Here is a 19,946-nt window from a genome sequence, read left to right on the forward strand (position 1 = left end):
GGAGAGTCCTGGTGCGACCTTGGGCTGAGACCAGGTGCTTGGCAGCTGTGCGGGAAGATGCCGCTCATTAACCCTGTGTCCCAAAGACTAGAGGGGGCGCATCGGCCTTGAGGGCTGCGATGCCAGCGCACCTGGGGGCGGCTCACAGGTGGCACTGCGTTCCTGCTCCTCCAAGGCTGCCTGTTGTCTCCCTTCCACCTCTTTAACTCAGGGAGCATCTGGGGCCTCAGGGGGAGAGCCACTCTCTGCAGGGACAACCCTGGTAAAGGACGCATTAGGAATGTGGGGAGAATGGCAGTGTGACCTCACTCTCTGTTTTAGTGTCTCCTTTGTTTTTTGTTTTTTTTTTTAAAAAGGATGACTCTCCCTTTGTCCTTCCTTGAAGACAAAGCGTGTATGTGAAAGCTTCGGGCTGTCTGAAAGTCAGGTGCAGTGAGTTTTTAAAAGATGATTTCTCCAGCCCCTCTTAGATGTCAGAAGTCAAAACCACACCACAGCCAGGGGGAAACTGAGCCTTGCGGGGCTAAGTTTCGTAGAGCCAGGGTGCAAGGTCAACATCATGTGCAGCCACGATAGCCCTCAAAAACCCCCTAGTGACCATAAAGTATGGTCCTTACAGATTTATGCGTACAACTCTGCGCAGTAAATATGCATTTTATATACATATATATATATATATGCAAACGTCCAGCAACAGACTGTGCAAGAGCGCCTGCGTAAGGCAAAATGGAATTGTTAAGAGTATTTTAAGTGATCCCATTTAAACTGTTCCCTTTTCCTTTTCTTTCTCCTCCCCTTCCTCCAACCCCTCTAGTACTTCCAGTAAAAGCTCACAGCTCCTGGCGGGGAACCATAATTTAACCTTGGTGTGTCTTAATCTTTGTACTCTCTCCCCAGAATTTACTAACTGCAGAAAAAGTTAGCGGGTCACCTGCTGGGGCTCTGAGCACATTGGGGACTGGGCTTCTCCTTCCCTCAGACGGCACGAGGTCCCTAACTCGGGTGTGCATAAGAACCCCCAGGGCGCCTGGTGCAGTGGGCTGGGGTGGGGCCCGGGGTCATACTTGTTGGAAGCCCCTCAGGCACCAGTGTGGCAGGGGGAGCAGGATGGAGGCACCTGGGTCTCTCACTGCCTGGGACGCATCTAAACCCAAAGGCTGGCCAGAGACCTGCCCGTCTCCTCCCCTGCTGACCTCTGCTCTTTGTCCCCATCCTACCGGTCAGGTGGCTGGTGTTCAGCGAACAGTGGGATGGGGAGGAGGTGGAGATGGGACAGATTAGAAACCCTACCTCGGGGGTCACCTGGCCCCGTTCCTACACCTCTGTCAAACCCCGCCTTTCTCAGGGGGAAAGGCAGTGAGGCTGTACTGGCAGCTGTTACCAAGCTGGAGAAAACCGACACCCTCTGCCACCGCCCTCCAGCTGCTGCCGCTCCTGTCTGTGAAGGAGGGGCTGCCCTGCTCTGATGTCACCAGAAGCAGCCCCGTCAGGCCTCAGCACCTATTCTGAGTCTTGAGAACACACCTCCGCCTGCTAGAAGTCTCTAGACTTCAGCAGGCTTTTTATAAACCACTGAGAAACTTGGAGCCTGCAGGGCTGCTGGTGAAGTGCTTCTTTCTGGTAGGCAAGGTGTTGGAAGCGTCTCTGTGGTGGGTGCACCCTCCCTCCCCGGGGACCCTGCAGGGAACTGTCAGACTATGGGGAACGATCGCTTCTGGCATCTGAACTTGCTCGCAGCCCTTGCACGCAGCCCCTTCGGTACTAACAGTGAACACGAGGTGGGCTTCGCGTGTCAGGGTCGGGCTCGCGGTGGTTGCAGAGCAGCTGGAAGACCGGGGCTCACGTCCTGCCTCTGCTGCCGACTGGTCGCGTGACTGTGGGGGAGTCACTTTGTGCGTCTTGGCCTCTGTGTACCCAGGACGCCCACAGATGCGAAGGTGCTGGGCTGCTGTGAAGGTGACTAGAGCTTAAACACAGCCTTGGAGCAGCGCAGGTGAGCCCTCAGGGTCGTGCTGCTCCAGACGCAGAGATGAGTAAGCCCTCTCTGGGGAGGTCCTCAGCTCTTCCCACCCACAGGGAACGGAGACCCCGCCTCCAGGTTAAACAACCAGCCCACACTGGTCAGTAACAGAAGCCGCACTTGAACCTGAGTCTTGTCTACTGCAGTGTGGACGGTTATGAAGCTCTGCTGCCCCCTAGGGCATGGGGGGGATCAGACACCATCGAGACCCGTGGGGCTCCCAGCCCCTCTGAAGCAGTAACCAGCCCACAATCAGCCCCATTCCATTCCCCCAGGGAGACATCCTCTGCCATCCTTTTTCTTTCCCCCTTGAGACCTTAACTCAGTGCCCCCTCGCTGAGCATCAGTTTCTTCATCTACAAAATAACAGTTTAGAATAACGGCACCCCCTCTGCAGGGTAGCACTAGAATTACGACATGGCTTTTCTGAATGCACCACCCCCAACCCAGCTTCTCCTACTGCCCCATCAGAGCAGCCTCCTGGATGAGGCAGTCCTCGTCCAAGACCAACTGATCTCCAAGACGTGCCAAGGCTGGGAACGCTCACGTCTTCCATGGATCTGCCTGCAGACCTCCCGGAACGTCATCCTTGGCACGAGTCCCCTGGGGACACGTGCTGGTTGTGTGTGTGTGTACACGTCTCCCTTGGTAGATGCTGCAGCTCCGCTGATGTCCCCGTGGGGGGCAGGTGTCCAGGACAATCGGAAGGTGGCTGGTCTCCACCTGCTCCCCCGCCCCCCTCCAGCCCCACAGGCATTACGGAGTAACCCACCCAGCGTGGTGAAGCCCCAACTGGGGACTTGATCCAGGAGTTTCCCACATTTTTTCTGCAAGGGAACACCACACCTGGCTGAAGTCATTGCAGGGCCCGTGCCTCTTGCCAGCTCCAGGAGGGAGTCAGGATAGAGAAAGGGCAATGACATGACCCCCCGAGGGCACAGCCTCTTTCCAGCCCCTAAAGCTGGCAGTTCCCAGTTATCAAGGGGCCGGGCACTCCGTGTCTGGCCTTACCACACTCTCTACCAATGACGGAAGAAGAGCATCTCAAATGTGATGCACTCAAGAAGGGGTGAAGCCTGCTCAGAGGGTGGGAGCGGGGAGAGGAAACAGGCAGCTACTTTATTTATAGGACTAGAACGAATTCCCCTCACCTCACAAGTTTTCCCTTCTCTCATTGGCGCATCCTCCAAAGACCAGTCCTGAAGTTTCCTTTCCAGAAAATCCTCCTCCGCTGTCCTCAAGGCCCCCTGCTTCCCTCTCTGGAACGCTGCAGAGTAAGGGTAACGGGAGCAGGGAGTGAGGCGTCAGCTGCGTGCCCTGAAAGTTCTCTGGGAGAGTCCTGGTGTTGGCAGGTGGGAGGAATCCAGCTTTGGAAGGAAGCAGTGCAGACAGACACAGATCAGGTGCAGCTCGGAAGGTACGGCGGGGCTGGAGATTCAAACTGGGGACGAATTAGGCAATCTGTCGTCGGACCCAGGGAATCCAGGCTTTGAGACCACTGCCCCGTGTGGAGGGTGAAGGGGACCTGGAATCTCCCAGCGGCAGAGTGATGATAATTAGGGTTCAGCTGAGGTCCCTGGAAAAATCAATTCCTCCTTCATGGCCAAAGAGCAATCTGCAGGATTCTGTACCTGGTGGGGAGTGCGGACTTGCCTGGGCTGGGATGGATACTAACCCCAGAGGAATTAGTATTTGGCACTGAGATGATGAAGTGAAGCAACGTCATGGTTTTTTGTTTGTTTGGTTTGATCCTGTGTTACACTAGAAAGTAATCTGTGTCTGTTTTGTATTTTAAGTCTCTGAAACGTTTAAAAGGATTTGGAACCATCTAAGAGAAACGCTTTGTGATTCTAATTTGACACAAATTGGGTAATCAATTCCTGCCAGATTATTTTTCCAGTTGTGGTAAAATAGACAGAACATGAAATTGACCATCCTAGCCATTTTCAAATGTACTGTTTGGTACTATTAAGTGCATTCTGGTTGTTGTATTGAACAGATTTTTACCCTGAGAGTTGTAAGAGGATTTTACTGAGTTTGCAAACAGTAGGCTACCGCTAAGGAGCACTTAAGGTTGCCACATGTAAAAGTTCACCTTCATAGACGTTCAAGAACTCATGGCATACTTGGGAAGGTTTTGAAAAGTGCTTAAGAAGAAATTAAATATTTTAAATTTATCGGTGCACTTAAAGTACTTAAGGGAATTTAATTGAGCGGCTAAAAAGAAACAACAAACCTCAAATGTGATTGTAAAATAGAGTCAGTTTATAAGCAAAAGAGTGAGATTCATAAATTCTACACAACCTCTTAGGGAATAATTGGTGTTTCAAATGTGTGTTTGTCATAAATGGAAAGTTAATTGGAAAAAAAAAACAACCAAGAGTTCCCTGAATAATCTTTCACAAAAACCTTTCAGGCACAAAAAAAAAAAAAAAAAGAAAAAAAAATCCTTGCCAACAAGTAAGTGTGTCCAGCCTTCACACCATTTGTACGTAAAAGACCTCATGGCTCAGAGGTCCCCAAATCCGAACGCCCAGGCAGCAGAAGCCGGGGGGGGCTTATTCCATTGCAGACCACAGGCTCCACCCCAGAGTCCCTGATTCAGTGAGTCTGCACCTCTGACAACTTCCCAGGGGTGGTGATGCGGCGGGTCCAAGGACCGGACTCCGGGACGGGCTGCACCGGATCTGCATGATGCCCGGAGATGCCAGCTGTCACCATCGTCAGTGGAGAGACCTTAGCTAGTTACCACCATCCTTTGGGCCTTAATGCCCCTGGCTCCCGCACGAGAACAAGAGGGCAACACCTGCCCTGCAGGATTGCGGTGAGGGTCAGAGAGACGTGTGTGCACGGTCGGCATACAACGGGCTCACGATATCCGGCAGAGGTGATAGTATTAGACTGTTTGACGCCCGACATGGCTGCACAGCCTGGGTGCCTCCATCCACCCAGCGCAGGGCTGCGCACGGGGCAGGTGCTCAAGACATCCAGATGGCAACGACGCTGACGGCCCTTTCCTCAGCCCCTTCCCCATTGACCGCGGACAATCACAGGTTGGCTCTAAGGCCAATGCTTACATTCCTGCTCCAGGCAGCCTCACTGAAAGCACCTGGGGCTCGGGCTTGGCTTTCTCCCATGAGAGTGGGAGAACGGGGCTGCTGGTGCCCTCAGCTGCAGCTTGTAGGACCTGAGACGCTCTCTGTTGAGTGTGGGGTGAGAAGAAAGGCAATGAAGGGCTGAGAGCAGAGACCCCGCTGTGGGAGGGGGAGAGGCAGACACACCGCACAGGGCAGCCTGCCGTGAGGGGCCGACAGGGTGGGCGTGGCCCTGTGTGTGTGCTGGCCACAGGGCACCACCCCAAGAGAACACTAGAGTTTTCTTCCTTGTTCTTGTGTGAGAAAGTTCTGTCCCTCCCTGGGGCCGTACTTTGTCCAGCTAGTTCCCAACGTGGAAGGGAGCACGTGGGCCTCTCCAAGACCAGGGTGAGGAGACAGGTGATACTCCCCAGGCACCCGGGTCCCTCGTGTCTAGGTTTGCGCCACAAAACTTCTCCTTGAGGGACGCTGCACTTTTGGTTGGAAAGTGAACAGGGAAAGACTCAAGCTTGGGGAACCACAGCAGGTGGAAATGGATTAAGTTGCCTTCTTTTGTGCTACTGAGCATTTATTCATATGATGATGTAATAATGGGGCTTTATTTAGGTGATTTAGGGTCTGTTGGACTGCAAGGGAAGCATGCTTGGTGTAAACATCACAGACAGGCATGCTCCCCTTTATCAAGAAGTTGGAGGTGGGTATTCCAAAGGCTGGCACAGAAGCTCAGCAAAGTTGAGGTTTGGGCTGGCATATCTGTAATTCTTTGGGCCTTCCCCTCATGGCTGCAGTGTGGCTGCAGTAGCACCAGGCATGACTCCTCTCTTGATAGTATTCAGAGCTGAGTAGCTGCAACAGAGACTCTGGCCTGCAAAACTCAAAATATTTACTATCTGGCTCTTCATAGAAAAAACTTGTCAACCCCTGTCTTACTGTGATAAGCCCCACTATTTAAAAGACAGAGGAGGGCCTGCCCTCAGATTGGCAATACTCTGGCTGGGAAGATGACATGCACAAAAAGAGAAAATGATAGACACACCCCATGGCTAGAGTCTACACATCTGGAACAGTTTGGGGGCAACTCTTAAAATGGATGGCTACTTCCCTTTTCCTTCTAAAATTATTCCTTCTGCCCAATGCTGGCTGCTTTCATAACATCATGAAGGCATTCTCCATTGAGTTTAGCAAATGCCAGGCACCACACTAGGTGCAGGAAATACACATATGACCGTGATCTAGCGGCTAGGTCTGCCCTGAAGCTGCTCAGAGCGTTTCGGGGGACGCAGGTAAGCAATGAAAATTCAGAGCAGCAAGTGTTCTGACAGGGTTAAGCTGGAAATGCGAAGGGAGCAGGTCAGGCTGTGGAAAGAGGTTGGAACCACCAAGGGCAGGGCTGCACTGTCAGAAGGGTGCTCCCCGCTCCCCAGTGACCTGGAGGTAGGCGCGTGTGACGCCAGGGAGCCTGTAACTCTGGGCTGACGCAGTCTTTGCTCTGGAAGGCGGTAACCCACCCCAGGAGTCTGGGCTTTATCCCTGCAACTCCCATCAAGCCAGGGAGTCGCTGGAAGAGATGCGTATTTTAGAAAGATTAGGTCGGACGCAGATGAACTTCCAAGGATCGAAGCAGGGTGATGGTGGCGGGGATGTACCTGGGTCTGCATGTTCCTCGCAGCAGGACCCAGCGACGGACGAAACACACGGAGTAAACGAGGTGGCAAACTCACTCGATTCAGCAGACGGGAGGGCCTCACTGCCCTGCGAGCCTTCCCCCGCACAGGGTGGGAGGCACGCAACCGATTTCCCTCCTAGGTTCCCTCTGATTTACCCAGTGAGTCCCAACGGGGAAGTGGCAGGTTGTTCCCAACACCCAAGGGAGACACGGCCTGTCCTGGGCTGTGGGGACTGCGGGGGAAGGAACCATTCTCTGAGTCACTCACTGGAGCGAAGGAAGACCAGCTCTGCTCGGTAAACACTACCCCAAAGAGAGTATTTTGGGAGGCACAGCCTCTCTTCTGTGACTTTTCCCAGCCTGTTGCGTTCTGGTGGATTTGTGGCACGTTCCATAAGGCAGGGAGTCGCGACTGAAAGCTCCCATCTGAGCGCTCTGAACCCCACAGGTCCCTGGGACCCCGAGGGGCACAGGCACTTCCATTTAAAATAAACAACATCAGAGAGGCAGTGTCTCAGGGCTTCTTAAGGTGGAGAGGGAAGCAGATCACGAAAAGAACTCCGATCAGGAGGTGGAGTGGGGGCGGACAAAGCTCCCCAGCCTTCAATCTGTGCAGCTCAGCAAGACAAACGACAGAAGTAGTGAAACAAGCTGGGAACAGATTTTGCTTTCTTCTGAGTCATCCAGGGAAGGAAAATGGAAAATTACCACTCTCCCTCCCTCTCTCTCTTTTTCCCAAATGGGAACACGAGTTCCTTGGAGGGGACAGCAGAGCCTGGGGTGTGTGACCAGCTGGCGGGATCCCTGGGCCATCTTGCACGGCGGCCCACTCCGTCCTGGCTCTCTCAGGGCACCCGGGCTGCAGCCTTCTCCTGGCACGGCACAGACGGCTGGAGCTTAACGAGTTTTTAAGGCTGGTGACGCGGTTTGCTTTGGGGAGCTGTGCAGTCTGACCGGGGGTGACAGGCTGAATGGACCTTGCCTAGACAGTGACACTTAGCAGAGTGTGTCGCTCCCAGAGGAAACTACAAAAAATTTGCTCCCCACCCCCCAACTCCAGAACCATCTGTTTGACTCTATTACTCCACGCACAGTGCTGCTGGGAGGGAGAATTCTGCTTCCCCTTGTATGGGGCTCACTGCAGCTCCACACATGAGAAATGCCAATCTCAGCGGAACCAGCCCTCTGCCCCCCAACTCCCACCCCCAGCTCCAAGCAGAACGCAAAGCCAAACTAGAATAAGCAACAAGTGATAAACGGTGCTTGGACGATTTCTAATTAAGAGAAAAGGCAGGTGGAAGATGTAACACACATGGAGCAAACTGAGCTGTTGATGAATAACATGCCCATATAGATGTGTGACTGAGTCACCATCTTGAGAAACCAAGCAACCAACAGGCGGTCCTCCGGACCCCTTTGGCTGGCAGCAGCTAACCCCTGCACAGGCACGAGGATGGGCAACAAAGAAAATCATGCTTTGACAGAGAATCATAAAGTGGGTGCCCCGCGTCTACCCTTCTGTCTTCCACTAACTCCAGCAGCCTGCTCTCGCTGACACCTGGTCACACACAAGGGCACTGAAAGCCGTCCGCGTCTTTAAAGGGCGGGGTTTGCCTTATTCCGTTTCCTGGAGGATAAGGAGTTAAACTTCACAGGGAGAGTTGTTATCTTAGTCAGTCTGGGCTACTACGGCAAAAACACTACAGACTGCGCGGCTTAAACAGCAGATGCTTCTTTCTCACGGTCCTGGAGGCTAAGAAGGCCAAGATCAAGGCACTGGCAGACCTGGTGTCTGGCGAGGGGCTCGTGTCCCAGTTCGTAGGTGGCCAGCTTCTTGCTCACATGATGGAGGGGCTGAGGGGTCCCTTTTATCAGGGCGCTAATCCCATTCACGAGGGCTCCACCCTCATGACCTAATCACCTCCCAAAGGTCCTGCCTCCTAATACCCTGGGGGTTGGGTTTCAAAATATGCATGTCGGTGGTGGGGGGGACACACACTCAGTCCATAGCAGTTGTAAAGAGAAGCTCAGGTTTTGGAGTCAGGCAGAGCTGGGCTGGGATCGGGGTCTGTTCGTTAGTAGCTGTGTCATCTTGGGCAAGTCACTCAACCTCTCTGAGCCTTAGTTTCCTCCTGTGTAAAACTGGCAACATTCTAAGTACCCCCAGGGTTGGCCCAGAATAAAGGTGCAGAAGAATGTGAGCTGTGACACAGGATGGAATGTTTGTGCTTTTGGGCAGTGAGTCCTGTCACAGGAAGGTAAAGTGACCTCCTCTAAATTCTAGACGCATTTGCCTGCCTCTTCTGTGCCACTGTGGTCACAGACAGGAGCAGCTGTGAACGCTGACCTTGTGAGGGCTACAAGAAAGCCACCGGCCCGCTGGGGCCGTGTGTGCTCCTGCTCACGCCAGTGACGTTACACCGGTGGCCTCCTCAGGTCTCAATCACCCACGCGTGGAACCGGGTTCTCCCAGGCTTGAGAGGAGAGTCCTGTTTGGTTCTAAGCCTCCACTGACTGTATTTTCTATTATGAGGTCCAGGTCCTGAAGGCAGAGGGTGAACGGACTGTGAATGAAGAATGCTGCCTGCCAAATCAGCAAACAAAGGATGCTGTGGCCATCAAGCTGCTGTGCTACCCTCCTCCCTCCCCAAGGCAGGAACTCAGGATGGAGACAAGGAGGCTGCCCACTGCGAGCCCTCGGCCTCTGCAGCCACCCTCAGTGGGGCACCCCGAGGGGACTCAGGATGGGAAAGGACAGGAAGCTGGCCCTGGATGGCCAGGTGCCTATCAAAGGACTGATTTCAATGACCTCAGACTCTTGCATCTTCCCATACAGAGAAAAGCACTGAATTACTTAACTTGTGATTCCTGGTTTTCTTTAATTAACAGTAACCTTTTGATGTTCCAACTGTCTGGTCTCTGCTGCAAAAACTCCTGTATATCCTGGCTCCCCGCTTACTTCTTTGGAGCAGTCCCTCAGAGCTATCTGAGAGGCTGCCCCTCGAGCTTGAAGTCTGCCTAGTAAAACATAATTCTCAACTTTTAGGTTGTGTATTTTTTTTTCCCCCAGTCCACCAGGACTCACCACAACGGAGAAGAACCTGGGCCCCAGCTGCTAAGAGACAAGTGGCCCAGTTTGATTGACACGCGCACAAGCAAAGCTGAGGATTTCAGGAACAGTATCCGCTGAGGCCAAGAGACCCGGCAGACCCCCGGCTGCCGGATCTCCAGTCCTTACAGGACTTTGGGCTGGGCTTCTCAGAGGCATGCTCTGAAGTCTCTACAAACAGGATGCTCTTTGAGGACAGTGACATGTACATGAGAACATTTCTATTATCCCGTGCTTGGAAAAACAAATACCCCGTGAGTCTGAAAGTAGAGGAGTGGAGAGTCGTTAAAGAGGGAAGTAGCTGTAAAGACGAGGGATGATGGAAGGTGAAACTGGCTGAAAGAGAAGGAAAGAGCCGTCGGTGAAGCTGTACCACTGGCGATGCATCCTGAGTGGGATGAGACGGGTAGTAGCTTAAAGCACAGGAGAGATCATGGGGCGCGAGTATCAGTACGTCACTGGCTTGTTCACACGGCGGGGCAGGCTCAGAAGAGAGACCCTGAGGCTCTCTGCAGATTTAAACAGAGCTGCTGAGAACCATTCTATCCCGCACAGAAATAAAGCACGGCCTCCAGACCTACCTTATCTAGGTTTATCTTCTATCTCAGCACAAAGCGTTTTCTTAGCCAATGCGGCCGACTGAATTCACATCTTAGACATAACTAAAAAATCAGGGAACCAGATTCCCTGTGCATGAGCCTAATTTGTAAGTGAACCCTGCTAGCCCCGGTCTGCACCGCTTTGTAAAGACAGAGGCTCTGGGACCCAGCGTACCAGCTCTGGGGAAATCGGGACATGGTACTAATTCTGTGGGCCCCGCTAAACTCTGATTAGAAAAAGTAAGCAATTCATTCCTTTGAGGGTAGCAAATGCTTAAAAAAAAATTGTTTCCACTGAATTTTATACCTGCAGGAAAAAAACATTTCAGAAGCTCAGCTTTACCTGAAATAGCAGTTATCCTGTTCTTCGGCAGCTGCAGGGTTCACCTTGGGCAAGTAGATTTTGTGTTGAGGGATTTATAACTGTTTTTCTTTATCAGCTTCTACCCTAATTGATCCAAGCTGTGGGCTGGGGTGTGCTGGAGAACAGTGAAGAGGTCTAAGAGTTTATGATAAAGCTGGTCGTTCTGAAACGGCCAACTTCATCAAATTTAAGATGCACTTTTTGCTTCACTAGAATTAATTTGCTTAGGTGTGATTGGAATTGTGGTTAAGTAGGAAAGTGCCCTTCTTAGGAGATATATGCTGAAGCACTTAGGGAAAAGTCTCAGGCTGCTTGAGACCCTTCCAGATGGTTCAGAAAAAAAGGTCTATACATTGAGAGGGAGATGAAGAAAATACAGAACATTCTGAACACTGGTGCAAGGTACAGGAGTTTCCAGTATACTTTTCCACTCTCTCAGCTTTTTGGTTACTTGCGCTTAGATGTCCGTTAAAAGAAAAACGTTCACGTGGACTTTACAGGAGGGGTTAGCAAATACAGCCTAAGGCCCTAACCCAGCCGGCAGCCTGTTTCTGTAAATAAAGTTTTATTGGCACACAGTCAAGCTCACTCATTTTCGTATTGTCCCTGACTGCTTTCCTGCTCCGATGGCAGATGTGAGTAATCCGCAAGCCAAAAATATTTACTATCTGTCAATTTTTAGGACAAGTTTACCAACCCTTTCTTTAGAAGAAGTAATACTCCAAATGAGTTATAAAAGATGAGTAAGTTCTGGAGCTCTGCTGTTTAACACTGTCCCTACAGTGAACAGTAAGGTATTCTGTCCTTACAAATTAAGAGGCTAGCTCTCATGTTGAATGCTCTTACCACAAAACCCAAACCAACCAACCAAACAAAAACCTCAAAGGGACCCACGGGAACTTTTGGAGACGATGGATATGTTATTGCCTGGATTGTGGTGATGGTAACACAGTGTATGCATGTCTCCAAACTCATCGAATCGTACATATGAATGATGTGCAGTTTAGTATATCAATTACATCTCAATAAAGCTGGGTGTGTGGTGGGGGAAGCAACTTCCTTTAAAAAGTCTTTGCAGCCTTGGGATAGGGGTTCCCCAAACTTTAAGAGCACATGTTGCTGGGATGGGGAGGGAGGGATAACACGTCCTCATTTTCCCCAGCAAAGTCAGTGTAAGTGAAATACAGTGACTGACGGTGGCCAGGAGCCTGCCACAGCGCAGTAGCTGATGGAGAAATAACAAGGTTCCGAATCCCAGATAATGAGGGGTGATATTATTAGCAAGATATTTTCTGAGGTCAAGTCTGAAGGCCCAGGCTGCAGTCTGCTCTGAGACACACGCCAGATCAAGTCACTTTAACCTCGATGGGCCTCATTATTTCTCTTTGTAAAATGTCAGGAACGTGTGCTCCAGCACCTGATCCTTAAGGGGCCCTTTGGCTTTCAAATTCTCTATGGAAACAATTTAGGAAATGGTTTCGAATGAAGGTAGCCGGTTACCCAGAAAGTCTTATCACCACACCTGTTAACAATTCCACTTTTATAAGTGGCAAATAACTCTCAAACTAATCAGGTTTTTTTTTCTTTTTTTAAAGAAACAGGTTCTAGGAGATTGAGGTCATCAATATGCTAAGCAAAGACTACGCGATCCGTATCAAAAAGGGGCTTTGGAACATACATTTCTAGCAGTTGTAGGTGAAAGAAATGTACTTCTGGATTCACTCCAGCTTCTGGCACAAAAGTGGGAACGTTAAAGGACACTCAGAGATGAGTCAGCAGTGGTCAACCAGCAGGAAGGGGCAGACAGCAGCTCTTTCCAGGGCTTCCTCCCAGGTGGGGCTTGAATTCTCAGTGGGGCAGTACCGCCCCCAAAGCGTAAAACTAATTGTTGGAGGGAGTGAAAAAAAAGATCACTCTTTTAATGTATAAAGCACAGATATATATATACACGATATGTAAGTGGATATACAGCGTGACAGGAAAATTTCACGGCAGGTTGTAGCAGCTCTATTCACAAGGGCTGAACGCTGGAAACAACCAAATGTCCATCGACAGCTGAATGGATAAACAAAATGTGGTCTATCCATAAGTATTATTTGGCCATAGTAAGAACTGAGGTATGATTCATGCTACGTGGATGACCCTTGGAAACATGATGCTACATCAAAGAAATCAGTCACAAAAGCCCATATGTTGTATGATTCCATTTCCATGAAATACCCAGAATAGACAAATCCATAGAGACAGAAAGCAGATTGGGGCTGCGTGGGGCTGGGAGGGGTGGGGAATGGGGAGTGACTGCTTCAGGGAACAGAGTTTTACTGGGGGGGGCCGTCAAATGTTTCCATTCCACATAAAGGTGGGGCTTGCATGACACTGTGAATGTGCTGTCACTGATTTGTGCAGCTTAACATGGTTAATTTTATGTTATATGGATAAACCTCAATTTTAAACAGGTCAAAACAATTTCATGGGGTGAGAGTGATTAGGAAAAAACTATCTCAAAAGCATCCTGGAGCAGGGGGATTACTGATGGTAAGAGATACTGTGGGAAAAGCCTTCTGCACAGTCACAGCCATGCCTGAGACCATCGCCACATCGTGAACTTGAGATGAGACTTTTACAACCTTGGGAAGATAGTGTTCTGAAGAAAGGAAACACAACTGTTACTCAAAGTCCTAATTTACCCCGCAATTTGGCGTGAATATGAACATTTCCATTCAGAATTCTGTCATCTTAAGAGAAGTAGATGGAAATTCTATCTAACCACCCAAGGATTCTATAATGAACTGGTTCTCCCCTCCAAATTTTTCCTGATTCTGTACAACTGCTTTTCCTAAGTTCATGAAGCAACAGGCTTTAGCTCTTTCTATTCCCCAGAATACTTGACATTGTCTTCAGGGTTTTTTTTTTTTTTTGGTTTTGTTTTGTTTTTTTGTATAGCCAACCAGGAAATAGAGCTTCCTATGGAAAAACGAGCCCACTTTGAACTTCGAAACAAAACAAAACAAAAAAACCACTTGAAAGAACAGCTGTGCTGAAAACCTTAACTATTCTAACAGTGTCAGCTTAGCAGTCAGGTTGCAGGCTGGGAGGCTGGAGGGCTGTGCTGTGGGTTATACTTGGTTAATTGCCACTTATAATTTGTAAGGTGGAGCTGCTATGACGAGTGTAGGGGAAGTTGTTAGAGACACAGAATATAGTGTGTTGGTTGCACTTTGCGGCTGATAGCAAGGTATGATGAGGCGGGGGCAAGGGGGAATGCTCAGGCAAAAACAGACTGGTTTATAACTAATACAGAACAGTCGGAAATCCCAGGCCTCTTATGTTGATGCCCGTGAAACAAAGACTCAGCTTTGGCTAATATCAGAGTAAGGCGGCCGCCACTAGGTCAGGAAGAAGGGACAGGCACCAGGCAGAGAAGCAAGGAAATAAAGCAAACTTGGAAGTTCTGGAAAATAACCTTGGGCACAATTACTAGCGCTGGTAGCCTGCTAAGTTTCTGAGGGAACTGTTGGCCAGAGGGATCAAAAGGTTGTAAAAACAAATGAAAGTTTTGGACCAGGGCTGTGAAAGCGACACAGCTTGTAGGCAGGTACACCCCCAGCATCCACCTGTGCCCTAACTAGAGAGAATGGGACACAAAGGTCAGGTAGGACGGGATGCAGGAGGCAGTGGACCAGGGAGCTCCTCCCAGAGAGCGTGGTCACCCTCCGCGCACGCCCCCAGGGGAGGGGTCTTCACGATGCCCACCTGCCCCGCAAATATTTCATCACTGCCAGCGCCCGGGGCCTGCTGTGTGTCCCATTCTTTTTCCAGGTGAGAGTTTCTCCTGCAGTTGTCCTGTTTCTACTTGACTGGTGAATAGGACTTGGGAGGGGGGCACGGGGGGAAGGTCAGATAACTTCTTTCAGGTCACAGGGCCCGTCCCCGAGGAGCCAGGCTGGGCTGGCGGAGAGGATGGCACAGCCCCGCAGAGACCGAGCTCTGGGCAGGACGCGGGAAGTGGGTGAGAGGCGCAGACAAGGTGGAGCCCCCAAACCTTTCACTGTCCCCCTCTCCCCATCCCGGGCACACCAGAGGCCACTACCCAGCCTCCTCTGGAGTTAGGCTGGGGGCCGGTGACTTGAGTGCTGGCTCACCCTGCGAGGTCTCCGCTCCCTCCTCCCAGGCCGTCTGGTGCGGGGACTGTGGACTTAAGATGGCAGTGCGGCCGGCAGGAACCCCGCTGCCGGGTGGTCCTGCTGTGGCAGGAGCCGCGGATGCTGTGGTGTCTGGCGGCTCGGCCAGCCTGGCTTCAGAGGCAGGGCATGTCTTGCAGGGGAAGAGGACACCCAGAGCCACCTTCGTTCCCGCTCCTCCATCCCAGTCTCCCTCCAGGAAGGAGAGTGGAGGTGGTAGGTGCTGCTCCCAGCCTCAGCCCCGCCCTCGCGGACGTGACCTCCACGCTCACGCGCTTCCGGCTGGACTTCCGGCCGGACGGCACACGGTCCGGGAGGCCACACCTGGTGAGCCGCGGTCTCCGGCGACTGCGTGAGGGCCGCGCGCCAACCCCCCGCCCTGCCCGCTGCTACGTGAGCAAGAAAGTTCTTCTGCGGATGAGCCATCATACAGTTTTTTGTCTATTTATTACAGATTTAGCATTACCCTAATACAATCAGTGCTAAATGGCCATAATACATTTCTTCTATAATTGCACATAATTTTATTCACCGAAGGAATGTTCTTTTCTCTCAAGACTCTCAATTTTCAGAACCGAAACGCTGGGAGTTAAGGGGGCTGCAGCAAGGCAAAGGGTAAAAACATGTGCGAGGTAGTTGCTGGGGTTTTCGGCAGTGTGGTTGTGGGGAGCTGGAGCTCAGAGGTCAGGTCCCTGGGGTCACAGCCAGGTTCCCCACCTACGAGCCATCCGCTCAACAGAATGCTAGGCGAGCTGACACCTCAGCAGGGGGCAGCAGACCTCAGCCTACGGCCTGACCCAGCCTGCGGCCTGTGTCTGCACAGCCCTCGAGCTAAAAATATTTTTCACGTTTTTCAAAACAAAGAAGAGTATGTGACAGGGGCCTTGTGGGGCCCATGGAAATATTCACTGCCCGGTCCACATCTTAAAGGGTTTGCTGTGAGCATTAGAAACAGTTTAGGCCGGTGCCTGGCTTGAAGTAAGCACGCAATAGAGTAATACATGCAATGCTGTTAATGTCTCCAAAACCAAACTGTCACAGAGCCAAATTCTGCATTTCTTCTAGGTAAACAGCCTCTCCTTCCCTCGAAAAAACAAACAAAAACTTAAAGAACTATAGCTTGATGATTACGGCCACAATTGTTTCCCAGGAAAAGGCTGCTGGTAGTCCAATTTCACTCACTTGGAAAATGGTCTAAGGGAAAGAAGTATTTTCCCTTTATAGCAAAGGGACCTGGTGGTAGCAGACGAAAGCCTTGGACATAAAAGCATGACTCAGCTTAATACGTTAAGAAAGACTGAGATGTTTTAAAATCAGAACAAGGCTTTAAGTGGAAATTAGAAAACGTAAAACTGACTGAGCAACGGTATTAATACTGGTTTTTGCAGTGACACGATTTTGCAGCGTAAACGCACTTAGAATGGGGAACTATTACGAGGCTCAGGCAGCGACATAACGAAGCCAGCCTTTCAAAAGCCGATTAGATGGGTAATGTTTCCAAACGAGATTCTTGGCAAAACTGATTTGCTGGTAAGGTGGACTAGCGCTGGACATAACTGACGTCTCACTGCAACAGCGTTTCCCAAAGCACGTCTGCGAACACTGGGCCTCGAGGATGCTGTGCGTGTGTGGGTGTGCTGGGGGAGGAAAGTTCCAGAGTCTGAGAAGTTATTAGGAAGACACCACCCTGCACGTGCCTCTTGGGAGGTCACAAGGTACAACACTGTATGAAAGGCTTTGAGAAACACTGCAGTGCAGGAAACAGGTGACTTGCCACGACCCTTTATTCCTGCGTCGGAAGTGTGGCAGCGGGGACAAACAGTGCTCTGTGGGATGCTCTGGGCGAGCCGTGTGTCAGACGGCCGCGGGGTCATCAGCACTGACACACACCAGGAACCTGAGGTTCCCTCAGAGCATCTGCAGCATGTTTTATAACACGTACCTCCACACGATTAAAAAGCTGCAATCTTTACACTTTTAAAACCAGATACTCTCAAGATCACTAGCCAGCTCATAAAACTATGTTTGGCAGGGGAATCATAGTATAAAGAAAGGTAACCTGTTCACTCATCAATGTTAAGAAAAATTCAGGGGAGCAAATTTTTGCGTATTTCAATCAGAATGAGAAGTGACAGAGATTCTGTGGTTGTCACGGCTGGGCTTTCTGTTCTGGAACGAAATCCGGCAGGCCATTTGTGTGGTTTCTCTGGATAAGTTCCATTTATTAATCATTGTACAAAAAAATCTTGGCATTCATTTGAAGAGGAAAGAAGTTACTATATCCAAATATTTAATATTTCAACATTGTGAAAGTTCTACTTTTATAACAGGGCTTTTTAAAATGGAGAAAATGTTTGGAAAATTTTTAAAAAGAAACTTATGATTTATTAGAGTACAGGATCCAAAACACGTTTTTAGAAAAATATAAAGTGCCCAAATACCAACTGACACAGGTGACACAGGCTTCCCGGAGCCAAATGAAGCATTCATGAAGAAACACATTTAAAAACAGTCTAGATACATATTTACATTGGGTCAGTAAAGGTAAAACCATCTTTCTTGGCTTTGATGTTACTCTAAGAAAAAAGGAAATCAAACGAGAAAACCAACGATTATAACTCTCAGCATGCTCCACAGATTCCTAGTAATGCATTTCATTAATATTAATGCCATGGTATCTAATTTTCACCTTTAAATGAGGGTAGTGTAAAACCCCCCAGCCACAGGCAGGCTGGGTGTCGTGAGTGGTCACAACTTCAAATGTTGAGTCCAAATCATCTGACTTTGGATTGGACTGACAGGAACACGGACCCTGGACCACAGCCGATCTGGGCTGGAGGGAGCTGGCTAGCCAAATCCTCATCTCCTTCTAATAACCGCTCAACAGCTGTCACGAGCTAGTAAGTGGTCTTAGGTGGCCGCCCCAGACCTCGGTCAGCCCAGGGTCTCCAAAGGGTAAACGAGAGGCAGTCGTCAAACACGGTGTGAAAATACTGCATGCAAACGGACAGACAGGCAGTGAGGCACGACTGGACCACAGCCCCCAAAAGCCTCATTCACTAGAGCCACTGGACTCTTTCAAGCTTAGAGAGTAAAATAACTAGGTCCTAACTCCACAAGTTAGCTTCTACTGGTTAACTACGAGACCAGCCCTCTGGAGAACTGGCAGGTTGAGAATGGTGGGAACTCAGAGCCGCACAAGGACTCGGTACCTTCACCCTCGCCAGTGGTACCTGATACGAAGCTGGACCTCCCCGGGGGGCTCAGACTTCCTCCTGATGCTTTCGTGGTGACTGGAGAAAGCAGGGCGCACGCTTGTCTCCTTTCCCGCTGCTCCAACATTCTTCAAATTGGAGAGATTCCACTTATTTCTACCCTGCCACATTCAAGAAGGTCTTGAAGTGATTCTAAGGAAGGACAGGGGGCATGAAACTTGCCCTTTTTAAAGATTTTTAAGGTTCATTACTTCTTTTTTTCTGACTATAAATGTGAAACCTCTTTTTTAGGTCTTTGGAGATCACAGAGTATGGTTTCCAAAAGCAGACATTTTAACATCAGAGTGTACTTCCTACTATAAAGAGAACCCACCGCTGACTTAAGATCTATTTATGTTACTGGAGTAGATTTTTAAAATAAAAAAAAAACACATACACTTATTTTAAAGGGAGGAATAGATGAATATGGAAAAGCCCATTCACGAAGGCTATTATTATGCACTTTCTCCAAGAATTTTATGTAATAAAATAGAAAACTAATGATTCGTGGAGATCTGAGCACAAATCCAAGAGATGACTCCGGACAGGGAAATGGTGTCATTCTCTCCATCCAAATAAAGAGATAAAATGCCTGAAATCTGTGTCAAAAGTTAGAAAGAAAGAAATTCAAACGATTCTGATTACCATTAATTTGTTAATGACTCCAGATCCAAGATGCTGCTGAGATCACTTCCAGCCTCCCCTCTGAATAAGCACTCAATTCAGGACGAGAAGACAGACAACCCTGACTCGGAAGCGAAAACGATCCACAGAGAAATCAGAAAGAAATGATGCGGACGTACGAGCCCACCTGTCCAGCAAACGAAACGTCCGAGACGATGCAGACAGACATAATGGAGAGGGGAGGAAAAGAGTGATCAGAAGGGTGTCGACTGTGAGACATCATGAAGACAGAATGTCACCAACTGTCACCACAGGACGAGCATACAAGCCATGCCACTGCACACAGTGCCTTTCAATGAATCACTAGTGTAGGCGGAGAGCAACACTGTCTTTGCAGCTGGAGGAGAGCACACGTGAGTTGAACGTAGTAGGAGGCAACCAGCACTACTGGTTAAGGGGCTTTCCCGGTGGTGTGAATCCAGAGGGGCCCGTGGGGACGTCTCCGTCCGGGGTCCTGTTCTCCTGGACAATAGCAGCAGCAGCAAAGGTGCAACGTCCCCACTAGACTCTACTCCACGTTCTCCTTCTTTGCACTGTAAATATTCTGCACCGTCTCATAGACAGACTCCAGATCTTCTGGGTACCGGATTTCCAGCTCTGCGTTTGGGATGTAGTGCGTGCCGGTAAACTCTGAGAAATAGCGTCCGACATCGGGGTGCGAGATTTCCTGAGGCTCCACGTTATACTCCAAGTTCTCTGTTGGCAGAGAGGCACATAGGCATTCTCATTAAAACTGGTGTTTCTGCAGCACCTTTCACCCAGAGAATTTCCTGTCACCCCCTTTTGAGTGCATTTTTGAGGTGGGGAAAAGGAAGGACAGATGTTGATGGAAGATGGAGGAGGGAGCGGGAAAAGGTGGCGAGTGAGTGACCACTGGGGGACGGAGGGAGGAAGTGCTCCACACGGAACACAAGTGTTTTCCTTTTCTCTGACTAAGACATTTGGCTCCAGCAAAACCCACTGCCTCTCAGGGG

At 50.0% G+C, this 19,946-nt stretch overlaps 1 protein-coding gene and 1 long non-coding RNA gene across 3 annotated transcripts in view; one reads left to right on the forward strand and one right to left on the reverse strand.

The window, feature by feature from the left end:
* The first annotated feature begins 5,747 nt into the window (after window positions 1–5,747).
* On the forward strand, window positions 5,748–9,824 carry LOC140690992 (uncharacterized). The gene is made up of 2 exons (XR_012066418.1): window positions 5,748–5,809; window positions 9,321–9,824. It is a non-coding gene; the product is annotated as an uncharacterized lncRNA (long non-coding RNA).
* Window positions 9,825–15,462: 5,638 nt separating this feature from the next.
* Window positions 15,463–19,946, reverse strand: part of FBXO21 (F-box protein 21) — a 38,788-nt gene continuing 34,304 nt past the window's right edge. For both annotated transcript variants that reach the window (XM_072952862.1, XM_072952861.1), the window contains exon 12: window positions 15,463–19,668. In XM_072952862.1, coding sequence (XP_072808963.1) covers window positions 19,481–19,668 — 188 coding nt within the window. In that variant the 3' untranslated portion in view covers window positions 15,463–19,480. The remainder of the gene's footprint in view (window positions 19,669–19,946) is intronic.

This window comes from Vicugna pacos, chromosome 32, assembly GCF_048564905.1.
Source record: "Vicugna pacos chromosome 32, VicPac4, whole genome shotgun sequence".
Lineage (NCBI taxonomy): Eukaryota > Metazoa > Chordata > Mammalia > Artiodactyla > Camelidae > Vicugna > Vicugna pacos.